The 25,227-nt window shown below is 30.5% G+C and overlaps 1 protein-coding gene across 1 annotated transcript in view; it reads right to left on the bottom strand.

Moving 5' to 3' along the window:
• Positions 1-25,227, bottom strand: part of LOC143080614 (uncharacterized) — a 246,730-nt gene that overhangs the window by 147,520 nt on the left and 73,983 nt on the right. The window contains exons 30-48 of the mRNA XM_076256539.1: positions 23,695-23,724; positions 22,949-22,978; positions 22,384-22,413; positions 21,529-21,558; positions 20,783-20,812; positions 19,186-19,215; positions 18,099-18,128; positions 15,698-15,727; positions 14,878-14,907; positions 13,296-13,325; positions 11,300-11,329; positions 9,832-9,861; positions 9,247-9,276; positions 7,398-7,427; positions 6,094-6,123; positions 5,169-5,198; positions 3,803-3,832; positions 2,268-2,297; positions 1,318-1,347 (exon numbers count right to left, since the gene is read on the bottom strand). Of these exons, the coding sequence (XP_076112654.1) occupies positions 1,318-1,347; positions 2,268-2,297; positions 3,803-3,832; positions 5,169-5,198; positions 6,094-6,123; positions 7,398-7,427; positions 9,247-9,276; positions 9,832-9,861; positions 11,300-11,329; positions 13,296-13,325; positions 14,878-14,907; positions 15,698-15,727; positions 18,099-18,128; positions 19,186-19,215; positions 20,783-20,812; positions 21,529-21,558; positions 22,384-22,413; positions 22,949-22,978; positions 23,695-23,724 (570 nt within the window). The remainder of the gene's footprint in view (positions 1-1,317; positions 1,348-2,267; positions 2,298-3,802; positions 3,833-5,168; positions 5,199-6,093; positions 6,124-7,397; positions 7,428-9,246; positions 9,277-9,831; positions 9,862-11,299; positions 11,330-13,295; positions 13,326-14,877; positions 14,908-15,697; positions 15,728-18,098; positions 18,129-19,185; positions 19,216-20,782; positions 20,813-21,528; positions 21,559-22,383; positions 22,414-22,948; positions 22,979-23,694; positions 23,725-25,227) is intronic.

The following is a 25,227-nucleotide window of genomic DNA, read 5'->3' on the forward strand; positions in this document are numbered from 1 at the left end:
ATTACCATACTAAAGGTGAACTGTTTTATTTTTAATTGCTATAAAAATGTCCAAACTAAGCTTTTATATAGTTTTTCTTTCGAAAAGTATTCTATATTCATAAGAATCACACATTATGTGAATAAAAACATTTCATATTCAGTAAAATATTTGTGAAATTGCAATATGTTTGTAGGAAGGGGAGATAATCTTTTTTGGTTTCAAAAAATCTTTATTCAAAAGAATAGTATTTTAGGTTATCTCCACAAGGAAACTTATCAATAACATATTGTTATTTCACACATATTTTACTGAATATATGATGTATTATTTTAAATGATATATGATTCTTATAAATATAAAATCCTTTTCAAAAGAAAAACTATATAAAAGCTTAGTTTGGACATTTTTATAGCAATTAAAAATAAAAAGGATTTTATATTTATAAGAATCATATATCATTTAAAATAATACATCATATATTCAGTAAAATATGTGTGAAATAACAATATGCTATTGATAAGTTTCCTTGTGGAGATAACCTAAAATACTATTCTTTTGAATAAAGATTTTTTGAAACCAAAAAAGATTATCTCCCCTTCCTACAAACATATTGCAATTTCACAAATATTTTACTGAATATGAAATGTTTTTATTCACATAATGTGTGATTCTTATGAATATAGAATACTTTTCGAAAGAAAAACTATATAAAAGCTTAGTTTAGACATTTTTATAGCAATTAAAAATAAAACAGTTCACCTTTAGTATGGTAATGGCTATAATATAACTATACAGATTGATAGACTGATTTAGTAATACCATCAAGTAATACCATCAATAAAGTGGAGTTAAAGTCTTATAGGATTGTAAGTATATTTTATTTTATCACCTTGCACTTTCACATTTTGACTGAACAATTTGTTCAATATTCTGACCAGTTGAACAATTTGATTTTATAAAACAAATTGCAATTTGGTCAAAATTTTGAATGAGTTGCAATTGGTGGATAGCAACACTAACAGTCAAGTCACTGTAATAATGATTTTTCAAACAATCTAGACAAGTTGACACAAGACAAAAGTAGACAAATGCTACTAAAGCATCATTTTATTAACAGACCAAATACTCGTCTGAACTAAAAAAAAAAGCTGTGCAAGTTTATAAGAATTATTCTTAAATGCGTAGAATCTCCTGGGTTACCACTTTATGTCTCTACTTTACATTTGTATTTAAAATTTATACCATGTATGTTAATTTATTTGTATATGTCTCTATACCGTTGTACTTTGGTTTACGAGAATAAAGATATATATAGTAAGTAAACATGGTATTTACCTTCAGGCATGATTTTTGTAGTTTTCGTCACTTAAAATATAAAATGCATTTCATTAGAGTCTAAATCAATCAATGACCATTAAGTACGTAAAACTTATCAATGAATAATGTTGGAAATTGCTAGTTAGTTTCTTTAAGACTAATGTCTGTTGGAGGGTTTAAGATCAGTGTCCAGCAGCCATTATTAACTAGCAAGTAAAGTGAATGACCATGAGTATTCTACTCTCCGACTTTCCAGCTATTTTTTCATATAAAACACGTTTCGAAATATTAGTGTTATGGTTATTAATGGTTGAATTAATATACAATTTGGTACGTAATAGAGTATTGTCACATTTGAAATTGTTTGCTATCTAAAATATCAAATCTCATCTGATAACAAATTATATTTAAAGATAGAAAATGTTCAATATATTTTACCTCAAAATAAAATGATGTGTATTACCTGTATTTGACTGTACATGATTCTTTAACTGGACTGGACTGCAAACAAGACTGGACTCATACATTTTATTTTTTAAATGCGCTCATGTCGGAGCCTTTTATAGCTGACTATGCTATAGTGCCTTCGTTCATTGTTGAAGGTTGTACGGTGATATAATGATAAAACAATCGCTATTTTACATTCATAGGGTATAATATATAGATTAAAGAAGATGTGGTATGAGTGCCAATTAGATCACTCTCTATACAAGTCACAATTTATAAAAGTTAACCATAACAGGTAAAAGTACGGTCCTTAAACACGGATTCTTGACTCATATCGTACAGCAAGCTATAAAGGGCAAAAAAAAATCAAAAACCTGTTTATGTAAAGTTGTAGACACCATTTTGTCTCTGGTAGAGAGTTGACTCGTCATCAATTATACAACTTATTATTATTTTCATTTTGCCTGCAGTAACACTAATATCATGACTTCAGATTATTTACATGCATACAAATATATTACCTTTTGGTTTAATTGTCTTCACTTTCTTTACTGAAATATAAAATGAAACGAATCAGAACGAATAATCACATTGGGTCAGTTTATTAGACAGTATCAAATCGACTTGTTTGATCTCGAATCCGGAGGGCGATGTTACTGTTATCCCTTAGCATTCATAGCGTAATATTCCGGCCATTTAAAAGAATAGCTTTTTTTTAATTCAGTTTAAGATTCATAAATGTTCCCTAAAACTAATACTGTTTATATTGCCCTCCTGCTCTGGTTTAAGGTGGAGTTTGAGCTTGAATATTGAATTAAAAACGGACATTCTGGGATAGATCGACTGCCCTTTTGTCTCTGACAAAACCTTTATAGAAGTAGCAAAGACAGGGTTATTGCAGGTGAAAATAATTGTCGACCTTTTTAATCATCTTAATTCATTTCAGGAACGATTTCTTTCGATTCCGAGTAAATATGTCGAGGTAAAAAATAAGATAACAAAATATCGAAGTCCGCGCAAAACTCAAAACGGAAAGTCATTTGGATCATAGGAATAATTCCTAACAATCATTGCTTTTAGAAACTAGTGGGTTTTTTCAATTGATTCCATAGGTTAAAATGTAATCAATGTACTGTTTTTGTTATTGTTCAGTTAACTCAAATGGTTTGGCAGGTAAATAGACAATATGACAATTTTCTTCATTCTTCTTACATTGTAACTTGATTTTAACATTATTTTTATTAATATTATTTTGATTCAAAATAGTAATTTCGGTAACGGACATATTTCAACCTGATAACAAAGATCAATAATACAAGATAAAAATTGTTTAAAGTTGACTTATATGACATGTGAGAACTGCAATATAACCAGTTGCGTCAAATTTATATGCTAAAACGTTGATTTTTCAATCCCAAATAGGACGAGATAAGAGTTTAAAGCAAAATTTTACAAAATAGCCGGATTTCACAAAAAAACATCGGACCAAGAAATATAGCACAAGCGTCGACAAAAAAAATATTTAAGTTAGACATGTAAAATGTCTTTACCCACATTATTTGAAATGATCTTTTTTATCGAAGTAGCGCTCTTTGTTTCCTGTGCAATAATTAATGGAAATTTACCCATTTTCATTGATTGATGAAAAAAAATAAAATGAGTTTTAAATGTTTCACGTCACGAATAAAACGCAAGAATGGTAATTTTCAGCAAAAGGTGGGTTTTTTCCTTTATGTAATCATTATATTAGCTATGATTTATTGTAATATTGGTCATTAAATTCTCATTTGAAATGTTAGCTAAAAATAAGGGGGCAATTTTAGGATGTCTTTGAACCTACTCCTTTCATTTGTTGACACTTTAGAGGATGTGTGCTTTTAATACAATGTTTTTTTAATTATGAATGGCTGTTTTTTTCTTACTATTTCAAACCATTTTTTGATAAACAAAGAAACAAGTAAGAATCGGAGAGAAAAAACAAATGAACCACTACCTTTTCATAGAATGTTTTATAAAATCAATTATTCAGTATTCAATAAGTAAACATGGTATTTACCTTTTGGCATAATTTTTGTAGTTTTCGTCACTAAAAATAAAAAAAGTCATTTCATTAGAGTCAAATTCAAAGAATAACAAAAAAAACACAATTTTACATGAAAATGGAATAAAGTTGTGTGCGTATAGTTGCTTACCCCTTACGTCATATGGTCCCTGGTAGAGATTTGACTCATCGGCAATCATACCATCTATACTATTAAACGAGAAGACCTCATTTTGGGTGTCGCTTCTCTTCTTTCCACAATAAAGTAATCATCATGCCTCTGTGTCCTATAGGTACAGTGCATAGTCGCATTTGTCATCCATTTTTATCGATATTCAGATTGAGTTATTTTGTGAGAAAAACAAGAAAAAACGCATCCGGATATTGATTCCGTCATTGGGCGAAATTTTAAGTCATATTAGACTTCCGGTTTGCGTTTTTCTGTATTCTTTGAACATACATATACTACGAATAAAGTGTATTTTCTATCTGCTATCTTTTTCAAGTTTACTATCCACGGCGGTCACAGGGTAAACTAAAAAGAGAGAGAGTCTGTATAATATAGTAATGACCGCCGTGGATCGATTAGTAACCTGAGAATTGAAAGTAAAAAGCAAATACACTTTATTTATAGTAATGAACGTTCATTGTATACAGTTAAGCGCTAAAAGTATGCATGTGTTATAAATGTTAATACAAATAAAAGAAAAATTAGTAGGGCTAGGAAAACAATTGTCCTGTCCCAAAGCACCTGACTTTTGATACCTTTTATGAAATTCTCCATCAATTAAATCTTTTACAAAAATTCATTATAACAAAAAAAAAGAAGGTGTGGTATGATTGCCAATGAGACAACTCTCCACAAGAGACCAAAATGACACAGAAATTAACAACTATAGGTCACCGGCCGTACGGCCTTCAACAATGAGCAAAGCCCATACCGCAAAGTTAGCTATAAAAGGCCCCCAAATGCAATGTAAAACAATTCAAACGAGAAAACTAACGGCCTTATTTATGTACAAAAAAAATGAACGAAAAAATAATATGTAAGGCTTAGACATAAACAAACGACAACCACTGAATCACAGGCTCCTGACTTGAATGTTCTTAATATACTAAATGTATGTGCATATTGAAATTAATAGAAAACAAAAAAATGGGAATTTGGGAAATAAAGGAAGTACCTATGACTTTTGATACTTTTCCTGAAATTCTCCAGTCATTAAATCTTTTGCAAAATTTTTCCTACAACACTTTACATACTTTCAACCACGCTCTGATTGCCCGCGATTTCGCGGGTGTGTTCTAGTATATTTTTATTTTGCTTGAGGTAACAACATAATGAATATAGTTCACATACAATATATGCGAATATATTTACCTTTTGGTTTGACTGTCTTCACTTTCTTTACTTAAATATAAAACGAAACACATCATAATGAATTATCACATATGGTCAGTGTATACGAGAGAATTAAATCGACTTGCTATGATGAATATCTACAAGACGACATCACTGTTACTCCTTATCATTCGGTGGGTCATATTACAGCTTCTAAGACATAACCATTTGTTCTCTAATGGCTATCGTTAAGAGAATAGTTGTATGATATTTAGTTGGAAATTCATAAATGTTCTCTCAAACAAATGCTGTTTATATTGCCAACCTACTCTGGTATAAGGTAAAGTTTGAGCCTGAACGAACACTTTGAATATTGAAATCGGAAAAAGCGGGCATTTCGTGAAACGTTGACTGCACATGTGTCTCTGACTAAAGGAGTATAGCAGTATCAACGAATGTGTTATTGCATATGATAATAACTGTCAAGCTTTTTAATTTAATATCTAAATACACTTCAGGAACGACTACTTTCGGGTTAAGGTTAAGATGAAGTGAAATGATGTGGACAATCGGAATAATTCCTAGAAATTTGTTTTAGAAACGAATGTTTTTTCATTAGATTTCATAGGTGCAAAATGGAATCCATGTTATTATGCTGTTCTTGTTATTGTTCAGTCGACTCAAATGTCATTGCAGGTAAATATATATAACTTGAAAGATTTTTTTTCATTTATCTTCATTCGTTACTTTGATTTTAAAATTATTTTTCGTTAATATCAATTTGAATCAAATTTCATGAGTTAACAATTTGTTGAAGTTGTGTGGCTTTAATATGATCTTTTATATTAATATATGGCACCATTTTTTCTAATTATTTCGAATCTCTCATACATAAACAAAGAATAGATTTGAATTAAAACAAAAACAAATACAGAATTCCTTTTTTATAAAACATGATATTTACCTTTAGGCATAACTTTTGTAGTTTTCGTTACTAAAAATATAAAATATATTTCATAAGAGTCTTAATCAATTTAAGATTTGTTTAAGTAAGTTTATCAAATCAATTCATAATGTTGAAAACTGCTTAGCAACATTTGTTCTTCCAAGATTAATTTCTGTTAGCAGGTTTAAAGTGAAAGTCCCGACTAATGCAGACAATTTTGTATATATTTCAAATCAAAATTAAATCATACATTATAATAACCATGATTTCGTCAGCAAAAAACAAAACAACTAGCAATAAAACATTATAAAATAAAGAAAAATATTTTATAAACACAAAGGCGTCTTTTGAACCTCCATATTTTGAAGTACATATCAGCAATGGGACATTCGTTTAGGTATCATTTTCGTCACTTAAATATAAAACACAAATCATTAGAGTCAAAATCAATAAATGGTCATTTAAAGTAAGTTTTGTCAACCTCTAATTTCGGGAAGTTTCCATTATTTGTAATATTTCATTGAAATATCAGTCGTATTATGCAAATCATTTTGAATCAAAGGAGTAGGAGCATAAAAACCCTTATTTGACCAAAATGCAACTGCAAATTTACATTTTAGCATGCGTTTTCTAAAAATTTGTCCAACCTAGACTTAGGACAGGCAAGATATTCAGAAATAACAAAAATGTGCCCATAGACTTACTATTATTTCCTATGTTCAGTGGACTTTAAATTTGGGGTAAAAACTCTGATTTGGCAGTACAACAGGAAGATCATATCATAAGGAACGTGTGTACTTAGTTTTAAGTCGATTGAACTTCATCAGAAATTTATCCTCAAGCGGGACAGACGGACATATGAACGGACGCACAGACCGAAAAACATAACGCCCATAGTATGGGCATAAAAACAAATTTCATGTTGATTGATTGCAAAAGTTCTTGATTTTCTTTTGTTTTCTATCAACTTTTACGTATATTTCAGATTGGAAAAGTATGTACGCACCCAAGAAACAACTTGATATGTTTCGAGATTATGCCAATAGTTCTAATCAAATCCCTCCTAAATTATTTTGGTTTTTTTTTTTCGTTTTTATTTCTTGACCCTATGCATTTCAAAACAGTATGTGCCAATTCAACATAGGTGTAAACGTTTTATGTTATTATTCATGTGTTAACATTTTTGAATATTGTGTCTTTAATATGATATTTCATATCTATATATAACAATATTGTATCTATTTTGTTCGAATACCTTTTTTTTAAACCAATGGAACCGGTTGAGATTCAAATTAGGAAAACAAAACAAGAAAGGTAATTACCTTTGGGCATAATCTTCTTAACTTTCGTCACTAAAATATAAAACAAAATTCATTAGAGGTTCAATAAATGATTAGTAAAAGTCAGTTAATTTTACATTGCAATATGTCGAGAATTGTTTTGCTACCTTATGTGCAATGTATGTTGGTATGTTTAAAGCCTAACTCCCCACAGCCAACATTAACTTGACAGGTAAAGTGACCTTAAGAACTCCTCACTACTGATTGTGCGGTGTTTTTTTTCCAAATAGAATCAGATTATAATTATTAATATTGCGGTCATTTCTAGTTTGATTTTTATCAACTAAGTGAATGAAGATTTTTGTTCCATTTTCACTTGTGATCCGTGTAAAAATATTTAATCAACTATTTTTCTCACAGATTTGAAAACCTTTTTTTTTATTTACAATAGAGAAATTTCTGTAAATTTAAAACAGAGACGAAAGACACCAGAGGGGGACAGTCAAACGCATAGATCGAATATAAACTGACAACGCCATGGTTAAAAAATAAAAAGACAAACAGACAAATAATAGTACAAAAGGCACAACATAAAAAACTAAAGACTTAGCAACACAAACCCCAACAAAAACTGGGGGTGATCTCAAGTGCCCCAGAAGGGTATGCAGATCCTGCTCCACATGTGGCACATGTAAACTAACCTCAAATTATAATCAATTATCAGCCGGTTAATATCAGGAGAAATAGAAATAAAAAAACATATGACGACAAAACAATCCCATAAAAGGTAAATAATTTTGACATATTTGCATCTTGTTAAGGTAGATAGGGTGTCTTCCTCCATTTTGGATTTTGAAATACCAGAAAACAAGGTCTAGAACTTTAATCAAATGTGCAAATTTTGAGATTAGAAGTTAATTCATGTGTAAGAATTTTTTATTATGATATAGAAAATGCCATGTTTTATTATATTTATGGTTGTATTTTTCAAAAAAACGATTACTTTTGTTTGATTAAATTTTTTCCAACTTTGCCAAATAAGGGGAGACAACTCAAATGCAAGGGCAGATAATTCAGATAGTGTTACTTTTACAATAGAATGTGTTAGGAATTTACCAATTTTACTATGTAGCAAGAAAACGAGTCCGGTGACCCCATTTTTTCTTTTTCTTATCTGAAAGCATAATATTGGAGCTATCTTCTCATATTTTATCTCAAAATTCTATGGTGTAGTTTTCGTTTTATGACGCAAAATTGGGTTTTCCATGCATAATCTATACAAAATCGGACAATTTTGCACAACCTGTAGTGTGAAAATAAGTCCGGTGACCCATTCTTTTTATTAATGTTTTTAAACAAGCAGGATATAAACTACATTTTGGCAAATTATTAAAAAATTCTGTGGATTATAATTTAGACACCCCATCTACCTTAATCTCCTCATTTTGCAGATTTTGTGTTGTTCTGTCTTTTAGCATCCTTACTAACATTTTGTGAACTTGATTGTGTCTTTGAGATTTTTCGGATTTTTTTTGCCATGCCGTTATCAATAACTGTTGGATGTCCCCATGATATCGGCCGACTCTAAGTTGTAAACGGTTGTTAAAATCTAAATACAAACAATTCTTGTTGTTGAACGAATATGTTTTATATGAAAATTGAAAGGTGACGAATTCCTGCGTTCATGCTTTTTTTGTTCGTTTATTTATGTTATCTAAAAACAAATAGTACATCTGTATTTTGAATTCTTCTAAAAGAACAGACTAACGTTTAATCATCATATAAATAATACTGCTATTTACTATTAAGAGAGGATGGATCTGCTTGTCTATATATTTATAACCCGTGGCATTGTCAATCATACTATATACGTTTTTTTAAGTATATTTACCCTTTGGCTCAACTGTCTTATCTTTCTTTACTGAAATATAAAACAATACATATCTCAACGAAATTTCACCTATGGTCAGTTTAAAAGAGAGCACTTAATTGAATTGAAATATCACAATTATGATGTACATAGGCAGGACGATATCACTCTTACGCCCTTGAACGAAGTTTCAACTGTATTTTTCTTATTTCAAACCGTACGGTTGTACCTAACGAGTCATAGAAACACATTTGATAATACACTTCATGACTACGTCAATTATCCCGTTCATACACCTAGACATTGAAAAAAGGTTGGAAAATGACCGAAAAAGGTTGGGATAAACTTGAGTTGATGCTTTCAGCAAGTTGTGCACACATTTCGTGGTGTCTCAATGCATCGTTACGAAAGAGTTAAATGACATTCATATTTTGAAATTATGTCTATAATTCGATATTACATATCTGAATATTGCAATATTTCATTTCTTGTTTAACAAACCTTTTTAACAAAACGAGGAACAAATTTATATAAAAAACATAAACAAACTCTTTTTTATGTTATGTTTAAGAAATCAATTATTGCGTTACTAAACATGGTATTTACCTTGAGGCATAATTTTCGTCTTTTTCATCACTAAAATATAAAACACAGTTCATTAGAATATAAACTAATAAATGATTACTAGACTTTAAGATAACTAGACACCCCCCATAATGTCAAGAACTCATGTGCAATGACTGTTGTTAGGTTTAAGTTCAAGTCGCCACAACCATCATTAACCATCCAAGTAATTCCATATATAGTCAGTGTTTTAATCAAATTTGCTGTTGTCATTTCTAGTTTGATTTCTAATCAATTAAGTGCAAAAAGAGTATTGTTCCATTTTCATTTGTTTTCCGTCTTAATATATTTAAGTTAATAAGTTTCTCCCAAATATAATTTAGACAGAATTTAAGGCACGTTCTTTTGTAAACCATTTCGTGCTATAAAATTACTTTTTAAGTCCCTTCAGAGCAGGTATTTATTCCTAGTAACTGGCCACCTAAGGACTCGGTCAATCTGCGTTTTAATGTTACGTCATTTCAATCAATCAAATTAGGCAATGTCATTTGCAACACTATCAAGGTTACGACAGTTTTTTGGGTGTCATGGCAGGCAGATTTACATAATCATTTTTTCTCGTATACTGAAATGCCACATTATCCGCTTTAGTGTTGTTTATAAGATTTTAGTGTTTACCACATTACTGCAAAAACAGACTAAAATGTGTGAATATTGGTAAAATTAGAGAGAATTACTGAAAACATTTCCAACAGTATTGGTTGACCCTTCTGTCAGTCATTTAAGGATTTTTAACAGCTGTCGTTGCCTTTGACGATTGACACGACCAATAATGAAGAAAAAGCAGGACTTTAGTGCAAACAAAATGATTTAAAAGTTAAGCGTGTCTTAATCAATTCAACTTTTGTATTTCCAAATTACCTTAGACGATGAAGAAATAAATCAGCCTTTTTTTCAGTTAAGTGTTATATGCGGAATGTGTATTTTGAAATGAAAAATTAAACAAAACATCAAGTGTTGCGTTTCTAAAGTCAGTCAGCATATGCATGATATATTTTTTGTTTTAGTTAAATTCTAAACATATGTTTTACAAACAAGTGTTGTATCAAAATTCTATTTCATTGGTATATAAAGTAATCGGCGTACTTACTCGATCTTGTTATTGGTCATTCATAATCCATTAAATTTTATTAGTACAAAAATATGTAGAATTTGGACGCTTATGGTCGTTCTTCTTTATTTTTATCTTTATCTAAATTACATTTAAATTATTAATAATTTTTGTGTCAAATTTCATGTGTAAATAATTTGAAGTTGTGTGTCTCTTATACAATATTGCATACTAATATATATTGTAACATTCCTTCTCCCCCAACCCTTTTTTAAATACAAAAAATGGACAGATTTACATTTAAAACCGAAAACAAATAATTACTCTTCTTTTACATAGAATGTTTTATATAATATTTTTTTCAGTATCCAGTAAGTAAACATCAGCAACGGTTATTACCTTTAGGCATAATTTTCGTAGTATTCGTCACTAAAATATAAAACATAATTCATTACATTCTTAACTAATGAATGATAAGTAAAAGTAAATAAATTTATGCAACCCTTTATGTTGAGAATTGCTTTACAATATCATGTTCAATGTATGTTGGTAGGTATTAAGTCCCCACAGCTATGATTTACTTGACAGTAAAATGCACCACCATAAGTACTCACTACCGATTGTGTGATTTCTATCAAATAGAATCAGGGTTTTTTTAATCAGTATTGTTGGTGTCATATTTAATTTCATTTTAACCAATTCAGTAGCAAAAGAGTATTGTCAAATTTTCATTTTTTATTTTCTTAATATGTTTAATCAAGTCTTTAAAAAATAATGACTCAGACGTAATTGACTAATGAGGGTTGCAAATACCTGTGGTATTTTCTACATAAATGTTATACACGGTTTGGTAAAATTCAAAGACATATAGCTCAAATTTTGTTGTTATTAAAAGAATATGTTTTTATATGCAAATTGAAAGGAAAAGAATATTTATATTCATATGCATGCTACTGCGTTTGGGTTTTTGTTTTTAGGTATGTTATTTAAAAACAAATGTACATCTTTATATCAAATTCTACTATTAGAAACAAAAGGCCTATTGATCAGATCGTCAAATTAAAAATATTGCTACTTGACATAAAGAGAGATTAGAGCTGTTTGTTTATAGATTACAACCCTCTATGTCGTTCGGTCTCTGATAGATAGTGGTGTCATTGGCAACCATACTATATTATATATCTTTATTTAAATAATGCCTGTAGTTACTATAAAGAACCTTAGTGAGCACGGTCACATACCCCACGTCCCCACATTGTCATTGGAGAAATTAAATAAGTGTAAAAAAAAAATATTGAATAATAATTTCCTGTCGATATGCACATCTACATAGCTTGTCCTTATTATCTTAAAAGGTTTCATGAAATTCTGTTGTGTGGTTTCAGAGAAGTTGCGATGACAAACTGTTGCAGTAATACATTGAAGCAAATAAGTTCAAAGGGGCGTAACTCCTAGAAAAAAAATTGAATCGCAATTTCCCGTCGATATGCACAACTACATAGTATGTCCTTATTATCTGAAAAGGTTTCGTGAAATTCTGTTTTGTGGTTTGAGAGGAGTTGCGATGACAAACTGTTGCAGTAGTACATAAATTCCAAGCAAGAGGAGTCAACAATATAGTGAGGCAAATAAGTTCAAAGGGGCGTAACTCCTAGAAAAAAAATGAAATGCAATTTCCCGTCGATATGCACAACTACATAGTATGTCCTTATTATCTGAAAAGGTTTCGTGAAATTCTGTTGTGTGGTTTGAAAGGAGTTGCGATGACAAACTGTTGCAGTAGTACATTAAAGTAAATAAGTTCAAAGGGGCGTAACTCAGAGAAAAAAAATTGAATCGCAATTTCCCGTCGATATGCACAACTACATAGTATGTCCTTATTATCTGAAAAGGTTTCGTCAAATTCTGTTGTGTGGTTTGAGAGGAGTTGCGATGACAAACTGTTGCTGTAGTACATTAAAGTAAATAAGTTCAAAGGGGCGTAACTCCTAGAAAAAAATTTGAATCGCAATTTCCCATCGATATGAACAACTACATAGTATGTCCTTATTATCTGAAAAGGTTTCGTGAAATTCTGTTGTGTGGTTTGAGAGGAGTTGCGATGACAAACTGTTGCAGTAGTACATTAAAGTAAATAAGTTCAAAGGGGGGTAACTCCTAGAAAAAAAATTGAATCGCAATTTCCTGTCGATATGCACAACTACATAATATGTCCTTATTATCTGAAAAGGTTTCGTGAAATTCTGTTGTGTGGTTTGAGAGGAGTTGCGATGACAAGAAACAGGACTGACGGACGGACGGACGGGTCAAAAACATTATACCCTCCACAACCCGTTGCGTGGGGTATAATAACAGCATGACTACAGATAGTTTACAGAGAGACAAATATATTTACCCTTTGGCTTAACTATCTTAACTTTCTTTACTGAAATATAAAACGATACATACATATCTCAATGAATTTTCACATATGGTTATTATATTAGGAGAGCATTAAACCGACTTGTTATATCACAATTATGTTTTTCATCTGAAGAACAATGTCTCTATTATTTATGAACGTAGGCAACGTTATATTACAGCATATACAATAATAGACTTATTTTGGGTCTTATATATGGAAAGTAACACATTTTCTTTCACACAAATGCTATTGAAGTTTTCCAGTTAATCTGGTTAAAATTGCAGTTTAAGCTTCAATGAAAATTAATATGAGAGAAAATTCGTATTGATGGTGTGGTTGTATACTCTTGTGTGTCTGACAAAATCAGAACAGGTATATATAAATAACAAAAGATAGTGCTATCTCTTCGGAATCTCATTTTAAGTATTATTAAAGAACCTTAGTGAGCACGCTCACATACCCCACGTCCCCAAATTGTCATTGGAGAAATTAAATAAGTATAAGAAAAAAAAATTGTATAAGAAAAAATATTGAATAATAATTTCCTGTCAATATATATAGTATGTCCTTATTATCTACAAAATTTCATGAAATTATGTTGTGTGTTTTCAGAGGAGTTGAGATGACAAACTGTTGCAGAAGTACATTGAAGCAAATAAGTTTAAAGGGGCATAACTCCTAGAAAAAAAATTGAACCGTAATTTCCTGTTGATATGCACATCTACATAGTATGTCCTTATTATCTACAAAGTTTCATGAAATTCTGTTGTGTGGTTTGAGAGAAGTTGCGATGACAAACTGTTGCAGTAGTACATTAAAGTAAATAAGTTCAAAGGGGCGTAACTCCTAGAAAAAAAAATTGAATCGCAATTTCCCGTCGATATGCACAACTACATAGTATGTCCTTATTATCTGAAAAGGTTTGGTGAAATTCTGTTGTGTGGTTTGAGAGGAGTTGCGATGACAAGAAACAAAACTGACGGACTGACGGACGGACGGACGGGTCAAAAACATTATACCCTCCGCAACTTCGTTGCGTGGGGTATAAAATTACACATTGGGAACAACTACTTATGGTTCCAGGTTTAGATAAAGTAAAACACAGAGGAATTAAAAAAAAATTCACAAACAATCATTTGTTTAACGAACAATTGTTTAATCAAAATTATATTTCATTGGTATAAAATGAAATCAGCCTACTGATGTTGATCTTTTTATTGTTCACTCATAATCAATTATTTTTTTTTGTACAAAAAAGATAGAATTTGGACGATAAAAGTTTTTCTTCTTTATCTGTAACTTTATCTATTAAAATGGCATTTATATTATTAATAATTTTTTTTTTTCAAATTTCATGAGTTGATAATTTCAAAGTTTTGTGTCTTTAATGCGATATTGCATGTTAATATATATTGCGCCATTCCTTTTATTTTTTCCCAACATGTTTTAATACAAACATTGAAAGGGACATGTTTACGTTTGAAAAAGAAAACAAATAAATACTCTTCTTTTTCATGTTTTATATGATAAACTTTTCAGTATACAGTAAGTAAACACCAACAATTGCATTTACCTTTAGGCATGATTTTCGTAGTATTCGTCACTAAAATATAAAACATAATCATTACATTCTTAATTTATAAATGAAAAAGTAAGTTAATTTATACAACAAATAATGTCGAGAAATGATTAATTACATTAAAAGGTTCAATGTATGTTCGTATGTTTTATCTAATTACTAAACACAATTCTATAATAATATTCTAAATACATCAAATAACATAAATACAAACCTAATCCTGATTTATATCCAAATTTTAGAAATTTACCTGCGTCGTCACTTTTGTGGCGTTGATCAAATCTTGTGACGGACAGTTCGTAGTTCTGTTGTGCATTTTTTGTGTGCTGTCCTATGTTGTTTTACGTGTTAGTTTTAAGTTTTAGTTTGTAACCCGGATTTGTTTTCTCTCAATCGATTTATGACTTTCGAACATCGGTACACTACTGTTGTCTTTATTAAGTCAAAGTCCACACACCTATCATCAACTTGACAAGTAAAGTGCACGACCATAAATACTTCTCACTACAGATTGTGTGATTTTCTATCAAATTTGTTATTTTTCTATATCATTTATGGTGTCATTTCTAGTTTGAAATAACTTGTACATCTGTATTTCAAATTCTACTATTAGAAACACAGGGGCAATAATCGAATCATCAATTTAAAAATATTGCTGTTTGCTTATAGTTTCCAACCCTCAATAACATTTGGTATCTGAAAAATAGTTGTGGCATTGGCAATCATACTATATATATTTATTTTAATAATGAATGTAGTTACAATAGCAGCATCACTTTAGATAGATAGTTTACACACATGCAAATATATTTACCCTTTGGCTTAACTATCTTAACTTTCTTTACTGAAATATAAAACGATACATATCTCAATGAATTTTCACATGTCGTCAGTTTATTAAATTGACTTGTTATATCAAAATTATGTTGGTTAATCTGCTGGACAATGTCACTGCTATTCATGAAAATTCGGTACGTAATATTACAGCCTATACAAGGATAGACCATTTTTGGCTCATATAATATGGCTATCATCAATTTTAGATACAGCTGTATGTTATTAGGTTTGAAAGTCCTACATTTTCCCTCAAACAAATGTTTTAAACAGTCTAGCTTCTCTGGTTAAAATGCAATTTAAGCTTAAATGAGAACTCTGAAAATTGATACCGGGGGAAAATCTAATTTCTTGAGAGGTTGGCTGCCATTGTGTGTCTGACAAATGCAGTATCAAAGTATAAAACTGTCAAGGATACTGTAATTCAATTCAAATAGCAATATCAATCTTTTTATGTATCTAAAAAAACAACGGGTACAACTGCTTGTGGTTCTACGTTAAGATGTATAAAACTATAGGCTTCCAAAAGTCTGTGTCGCTCACCTGATTCTACTTTGGTTTTTGAAATCAAGTAAAAACAAATTAAAATCATAACATATAACCTAATAATGATTGAGACTAAATTTGGTTTAATAGTTGCCACGTAATTTAACCAACAGTAGGATACTTTTGTAAAGTTAAAAGAAATTACAAATAAATTCTTTGAAATTGTAATAAATGACTTTATAAGGACAATGCCAAATTAGCTACAAAGTAATAGCACTTGGTCAGCAACTCAAAATAAACATCCATACCATGTTTGGTTTCAATTCATGAAGCGGGATTATAGAAGAAGACATTTGTGTATACATGTACTTTACATAGGTTTCTTTTTTAAACTTAGTCCCCCGTTGGTAGTCATCGTGTTTGATGGATTTGAAGTAACCAGGCCATGTTTTATTTTATTTTAGTTCGTGGTTCTCTAAAAGAAGACATGGGTATGAATTTACAATAGGATCTTGTTTTAAACTAGTACGCTTCTACAGAACATGGACGCCATGTTTGGTTTCATTCCATTTTTTGGTTCTTCAAAAGAAGACTTTTGTATGTATTTAACATGGTCCTTGGTTAAACTAAGTTCCCCGCTGGCAGCCATCTAAGATGAGTGATTGTCTACACAGTAACAACACTATATAGCTCTTTAACGTTTTTCGGTACTTATCCAACTTTGAATTTCAAATGCTTGGCCTTGAGCGTTCCTGATGAAGGTAAATCCAGAAAAGCGCTTCGGACGCAATAAATTATTAAACGTGTTGTTTTCAATTTTTTACATCACTGGGTCAATACCTCTGCTGGTGGACTATCAGTCCTCGAGGATGCCATCAGCCCAGTAGTCAGTGCTTCGGTAATGACATGATTTAACAAACTTTACTAAAATTTAAAAAGTTTCAATTCCCTCAGGCAAAGTTGGCTTTAGATGAATTTGGCTATTTTTTTTAGGTATTTTTGACATATAGCTCTTCAACGACTTTCAGTACTTATCATTCTTTGGATTATTTAATGTTAGGCCTTCAGCGTGCCTGTTGAAGATAAATCCAAAAAAGCGCTTCGGAAGCAATAAATGATTAAACGTGTTGTTTTCCATTTTTTGACCAGCACCTCGTTTGGAACAGCCATGTAGGTTTCATTCCATCCAGTGGTTCTCTAAAAGAAGCATTTATATGTATTTCCCGTTGGATCCTATGTTAAACTAAGTCCCTCTCTGATGGCCATCTTAAAATGATGGTTGGGTCTCAAAGTAACAACACATTGGTCAGCATCTCACAAGGAATATCCAGGTAATATTTTGATTTCATTCTATTCAGTGGCTCTCTAAATGAAGATATCTATATGTATTATCCTTAGGGTCCTATTTCTAACAGTCACCCTCTGGCGGCAAATTTGGATGATCGATCGCCTACAAAGCTACAATACTTGGTAATTTCCTCATCAGAAACATTTATGCCTTGTTTAAGTTCATTTGATATAGTGGTACTCTGAGAGAAGACATTTGTATGTATTTCCCATGAGAAATTTTTATTTCCAAATTGAAAGGTTACGATGATTTATTTTAATGTAACTTTGTCGGGTTTTTTATGTTGATGTTTTTCTAATACAACTATTTCAAAAAGAAAGGGCAAACGTTTTAAAAAAAAAAACAAGAAATAAATAGCATTGCTATTGAACTTGACGAAGGCATGGAGCTATCTGTCCATAGTTTTTAACCCTCTGCATCATTCTGTTTATTATACAGAGTGGTGTCTTTGGCAATCATATAACATATTGTTTTTCTAATGATTGTAATTTGGAGTTACAATAACATCTTGACTTCAGATAATTAACACACATTTACATTTATTTATCTTTTGGCTCAACTGTCTTAACTTTGTTAACTGAAATATTAAAGGAAACATATCGGATTGAATTTTCACTTTAATACTGTCAATTTACAAGAAAGCATCAAAATCAGGGCGTAATATATCAGACTATCAAAATCAGGGCGTAATATATCTGACATCAAAATCGGGGCGTAATATATCAGACTATCAAAAAATGCTTTTTGCCTCTTATCTATTTTATCAATGTTTAAGAACAACTGTATTAAATTAAGTTTGAAATCCATTAATTTTCACTCTCACTAATGCTAGATTAACTTATGTGTATTTTGTCCAGTTGCTCTTGTTTAAGGATCAGTTTTAGCTTCATGTGAACTTTGAAAGACCATACAGTGACCTATAGTTGTTAAATTCTGTGTAATTTTGTCTTTTACGAAGAGTTATCTCATTGGAAATCATACCACATCTTCTTATTTTCTATTTCAAAATTGATAATCGAAAACTGGTTTTGCTGGAGAGTTTGTCTTCCTTTGTGAGTGTGACAAAGACAGTTTAGAATTATAGAACTTCTAATGATACTATTATTTCTTAGGAAAATTAATTTCAACCTTTTTGATATTCTTATTACTCTGTGGGAACAACTACTTTTTAGTTCCAAGGGAAAGTTAAAGGTAGGGAAATCCAAAAAATTCCCAGCAATCACTTTTTAAGAAGCGAATGTTTTATTAAAACTTGATTTTTTTTTTGGTATAAAATTTACCCTTTAAATGTACTCATGTTGTTCTTGTACATTAATCAGTTGATTCAAATGCATTTGTATGTAAATAGATTGAATTTGAACAATAATATTCTTTCTTTTTTTATTTGCTGTTTTAACTTGAATTACGTTTATATTATTATTACTATTTTGAATCCATTTCAAGTTTTGTGTCTACGATAAGATATTTCATAATTTTACATTGCACTATTTTGTATAGTGTTTTCGAACCCTGTTTTTATAAAAAAAAAAAAAAATAATAAAAAACACAAACAAAGAAAATTTCTCCTTTTTTATATAATGTTTAGGATATCAATTATAGGTATTCAGTAAGTAGACCTCAGTAATGGTACTTACTATTAGGCTTAATTTTCGTAGTTTTCGTCACTTAAATATAAAACAAAACCATTACAGTCTAATATAATAAATGGGTAAACACAAATACTATATAGATATAAGAAGATTGGTATGAGTGCCAATAAGATAACTCTCCATACAAGTCAAAATCCATTAAAGTTAACCATTATAAGTCAAAGTACAGTCTTCAACACGTAGCCTTGACTCACACCGAAAACAGAAAGCTATAAAGGGCCCCAGAAATTACTAGTTTTAACCCTTTCCTGACTTGATTTTTTTGACATACTAGAATCGCATAGGATTTTTCAATAAAATAATAATCACCAGGTTTTAAGTATGAATGCATTGCGAAAACGAATATTTCATCAATGAAATTCCAGTCAGATATTCTCATAAATATTCTTTCTTATATTAGATACAAATTTTATTTCGGTCTGATAAATATTTTTTGTTAGCAAGACGTTTCAACTGAGAAACTACACAGGCGTCAAAAGGCGTCATAATGGAGGAAAGGGGTGACGTTAAAGGCTTTATTATGTTCGATTCCTGTCTGGGATGAAAATTTCAAGGAATGAATTTTCGGCTCTCCCTTGACACCATTTGAGAGTATGGTCCTGAGGAAACGATGATAGTCCGTCGGAAGGGGACGATAAACGGCTGACCCGTGTTAAGAGAGAGCCACATCTCTTGCACGTTAAAGACACCCTTGTAGATTTCGAAAAAGAGCAGGCTAATGCCGATACAAGGCAGCACTCGCACCCGCAAAGTGAAAAGGGATTAATATAAGTTGCAAAACTTGTTTCCCAATCCACTATAATTAAATATGTTTAAACTAAGTTTTTGTTAGGTTTAGACGATTTTTACATTTTGATCAACAAATGAAACTAACAATCTTGCTATTTAACATTAAGATGTCATGGAACTGTTTGTCTATAGTTCAAACCCTCTACCCTATTTAGTCCATCGTGAAGAGCTGTCTCATTGGCAATCATACTATTTATTTTTGTTGCAATGGTTCCAGAAGTAACAATAACCGCATAAAATCAGATACTGCAACTGAACTTTTTTTCGCGGATACTTATTTTTATAGTTCAAATTATTGCAATATATGTAAATCTGAACTGTATTTAAAGTAAAATCGTACATAGCCGTGGGGTAAACTGTATTACACGCTTGGTGGTTAGTGCATGCATTTCAGAATGTTTGAAAAGAGGTTGGGTTAAGAACGGTATTGCAGGAGTCGTACTCGGTGAATAACAAAATGTAGTAAATTTGGTTAATTGTAAATAATCTTCGTTTGTATTTATTTGTCTTAGTTTTCTTTTCATAAAACCCAATTAAAATTACAATTTCGTTTGTTATATGATATGACGGTAAAGCTGTCAAAAAACATTGTCTGCTACTATACACTCTTGTTTGTAAATCAATCGATAACAACAACAATAGAAAGTCATATGGTTCAAGGAATTTCGAATAGATTAAAATTTAGAGTGTAATTATTTTCGAGATAATAAACCAAAAGCGAAGTTGGTGAAAATAAATACACCGCGAAAATAAGTACAATTACAGCAAGTTACACACATGGAAATATGTTTACCTTTTGGTTTAACTGTTTTAATCTTCTTTACTGAAATATATTAATTGAAACAAATGAAAATGAGTTTTTACAAATGGTCTTCTTATACCACCATTGTGTTGTACATCTACAGGCCGGCGTTACTGTTATTCATTAGCATTCGGTGCGTAACATAAAAATGTATATTAGAAAAATACCAAACTCCGAGGAAAGATATAAACGAAAAGTCCCCGAGTATATGCAAAATTAAAAGTTTAAACACATAACAACGAATGGAAAACAACTGTCATATTCCTGACTTGGTTCGTTCATTTGCCTATGTAGAAATTAAACCTTGTTTTATAGCTAGCTAAACCTCTCACTTGAATGGTAAACGCTTAAAATTCCATTATATTGACAACGATGTGTGAACAATACAGCCTATTTTAAAATATGCGGTTTATTGGCCTGAATGGCTCTTGTCACTTTAAGAAACGGCAGTATGATATTTTGAAATTAGAAAAGCATTCCTGAAAAGGTTGGCTTCGTCTGTATATATTAAAAGTAGTACAGGCTAGACCTACCAAATCGTATTTTTAAAATTTTTTACGCCAGACGCGTTACGTCTACAACTCAGAGTAGACTCATCAATGACGATCGAATCAAACAAGTTTCAAATTTTAAATAAAGACTAAACATATAATAACACTAATTTTTGTGGAATTTCTATAAATTCAATTATACAATAGTACATTACTAAGGTAAACATCTGAATGAATGGTATTTACCTTTAGGCATAATTTTCGTAGTTTTTGTAACTAAAAAATAAAACACAATTCATTAGAGTCAAACAAAGAAAAATACTTTGACGTAAAGGTAACAAAAATATTATTATTAAGAGGGTTACAAAAAATGTGATTTATTTTAATATTTGCGTAGTACTTTTATATACATGTATTTTGGATATTTGCCAATGGAATCCTATGTATTTCATAATTATCGCTTTTCGGAAGATTAAAGTATAATGGATGTTGTTCGTCAAATCAAGACGCCAAATTGTTGATTTAAAAACATTCACAAATTTATATAACTGTTGACTCATGTTGCACTCGTTATTAATATTATGCCAGTATCAGGGAAAAAGGATAATATGCGTCAACCAAGAAACAATTATAGGCTGTTTACGTTCAATGCAGTAGTAATTATTCCGACCGTTTTATTAAATTATTTTGGTCATTTATTGGTTCCTGAGGGTGTCTGTCTGGTTTTGTGGTTGATATAGTTGGGAAAAAAATGGTTCTCACCGGTTTCCGAACACGTTAAAATACAATTAATTAGCACCAATTGATGGAAATGTCCATGCACTGTAATTCGTTGTACATATTTGTAGATATTGAGACCAATTGTAAAACGATATTTCCAATTCTCATTTTGCTAAAGAAAGGGAAAACAAACAATTATAGAAATTAACAATATTGTTATTTAACAATAAAGCATGTCATTGCTTTTCTGTCTATGTCATATGGTGAATGATAGTGAGTTTTCTTTTTTGCATTCATACCTTATATACTTCTTTTCATAATACTTGTAGTAACAATAAAAGCATGACTTCAGATAGTTAACACGCATGCACATATATTTACCTTTTGGGGAAACTGTCTTATTTTTATTTACTGAAATATAAACCGAAACACATCAGAATGAATTTTCACATATGGTCATTTAATGAGAGAGCATTATATTGACCTGTTATATCACAATCATGTTGTGCATCTGCAGAACACTGTCACTGTTGTTCGTGAGCATTCGGTGAGTAATAATACAGCCTATAAAAATACAAGTTTTGGTTCAAATGGTTTTCATCACCATCTCGTACATTTGGAATATCACTGTTGAACATTTTTGTTCTTAATATACACTTCCGAAACGACTTCAAACGGTTCAACTTTTAGAAGAAAAAAAATTGGGTCAAATCGAAAATTATCTAGCAATCACTTGCTTTAGAAACAAGTGTTTTATCATAAGATTCAAGGTTCAAAATGTGCGTACTCCTAGTGTTCTAGCCACAACTTTAAATTTACAATAATTAGAGGCTTCCAAGTGCCTATGTCGTTCACCTGTATCTACTGTTATTTTCGAAATCATGTAAACTAAGGTTCAAAAATAATTATACAGTATCCAGTAATTAAACATCATAATTTTATTTACCTTTAGGCATAATTTTCGTAGTTTTCGTCACTAAAATGTAAAACGTAATTCATCAAAGTCTAAATCTATTTATTTTCCGTTTGTCTCCAGAATTGCATTATTACGTTTGATAGAAGGTGTAATGTAAAAGTCACCATCGCCAGAATAAAGCATGTTTTTAACTATGGTAAAATTGAAAAAAACCAACAAAAACGCCTTTACATCATTATTAAAAAAAACATAGGGCGATGAAATTTATCACAAATATGAAAATTTCATTCAGACATATTTGCTTTTTTGAACACTTCCATTTTTTTGGGGTTCACGTTAATTATTCAATAAGTATTCTAAGTACTGTTTTGTCAGTTTTGTCTTTTTATGGTCGTTTGGATTATTTGCTCGGCGTTATGTATTTCTATCGACCTATTAGAGTGGAAATCTCAATGGTAGCTTCTGCCTATTTTTCATATTCGGCTATGCTTAAATCCAGAAGAATGTCTCTTTAAATGAAATAGATCGCGAAAGAATGTCTATTTTAATGAAATAAATTGCTAAATATTGAAGGTAACCTATGCTTATGTCCGTGCACTGTAGTTCGTTTTTGATAGAAGACAAATTGTACATCTGTAGTTATTTCCAGTTTAGCTATTGCAAGAAAAGGCAAACGATAATATATAATAAAACTATCACGATTTAACAACAAGAGGACATGCATGTAGTAACAATAATAGCATGTCTTCAAACATATAACATGTACATGTATTTACCTTTTGGTTCAACTTTCTTAATTTTCTTCACTGAAATATAAAACGAAACTCATCATAAGACAGTTTTAAATATGGTCAGTTAATAAGAGTGTACCAAAGCAACTCGTTACATCGCCTTTAATAATGCTGTACATCTACTTGCGATATCACCGCATTTTTACATTGCAACCACATAATATAACATCAGATATAACTTCATCAACACCTACATAGAAAGGTTACTTTCTATCTTTCAACAAGGAATCGTTTTTGTTGATTGTGAGTAAAATAGTTCCCTTGAATATTATTTTTGTGGATGTCCAGGTAATCCAGATGACTCAACAAAAGATTTGAGTGGAGATACCTTCTTACATTAAACGTATTATGTACAAGTGTACATTTGAAAATCAAACGCAGCTTACAGAGATGTGTTAATAAATGACTGTCAGGAATTTAAAGAGTAGAGCAGCATTATTTTGGGGATAAACCTTCACAAATACAACTGTTTCACAAAAATGTGAAAAAATAAATGCAGATTTGAGAACTAAAGATTGATTTTTTAAATTTTTTAACAACCAAAAGACAACATAACTACCCTTTTTAATCTCCGATGTCGCTTAAAATGCAACTGATATTTCTATCCGTCTTCTTAAATCTTATCAGGGCTTTGTCAACTAAACGACAGATGAGCACTATATTAAAATGCCCACCTTAGTTGCTTCAGGTTAACATTTTTGTTTTTCTATTATAAATTTGATTTAAATAACACTATTATTATTATAAAATCCATTTCGTGTGTAAATCACTTTGGAGATCTATAATTCACTACAATAAGCTATTTATGTTATTCCTTTCCCTCTTTGTGTTTAGACCTTCGCTTAGCAAAAAATAAAGAAATAACTAATTACTTACGGTAGTTAAGAGGTATAGAAAAATAATGACAGAATTTTACTATACTTACTATAGGTACGAGTCGTTCAAAATTGCCAAAATTTGCTTGAATTGTTTATTAAAAAAACACATTTTTGGTCATTAAAAGAAGTCTACAAGACAGAATTTTGTAATAAAATATGAGAAGATAGGTTTTTATTATATATTTGAAGAAAATAGAAAGAAAAAATGGTGTCACCGAACTTGTTTTCTTGCTGCAAGTAAAAGATGAAAATTTCCCTATATATCCTGTATAACTTTTGTACTAAAAGAGTTATCTCCCCTTAAATGGCTGATTTGAAAAATTGATTCTAAAAACATAAATATCTGGTACTTGATATAACATTTTCGATCATGCAATGAATCATTAAATATTCTTTATATAAATAAACAGTGTAACCAATAAATTGTAAACCGGTCTACAAATTCCCAGATTTGGGCAAAGAATTAGACTGATTATGTACTGTCATTGTACAATTCAAGATAGCGGTAAACCCCTGAACTACCTTAAGACAAAAACAAATAAAAAATACTCTTTACTTTTTAAAGAAGACATTTTTTCAACAATCTAGTATCCAATTATTCAATATCGACAACTATATTTACCTTTTGGCTTGATTTTGG

Source organism: Mytilus galloprovincialis, chromosome 6 (genome assembly GCF_965363235.1).
Source record: "Mytilus galloprovincialis chromosome 6, xbMytGall1.hap1.1, whole genome shotgun sequence".
Lineage (NCBI taxonomy): Eukaryota > Metazoa > Mollusca > Bivalvia > Mytilida > Mytilidae > Mytilus > Mytilus galloprovincialis.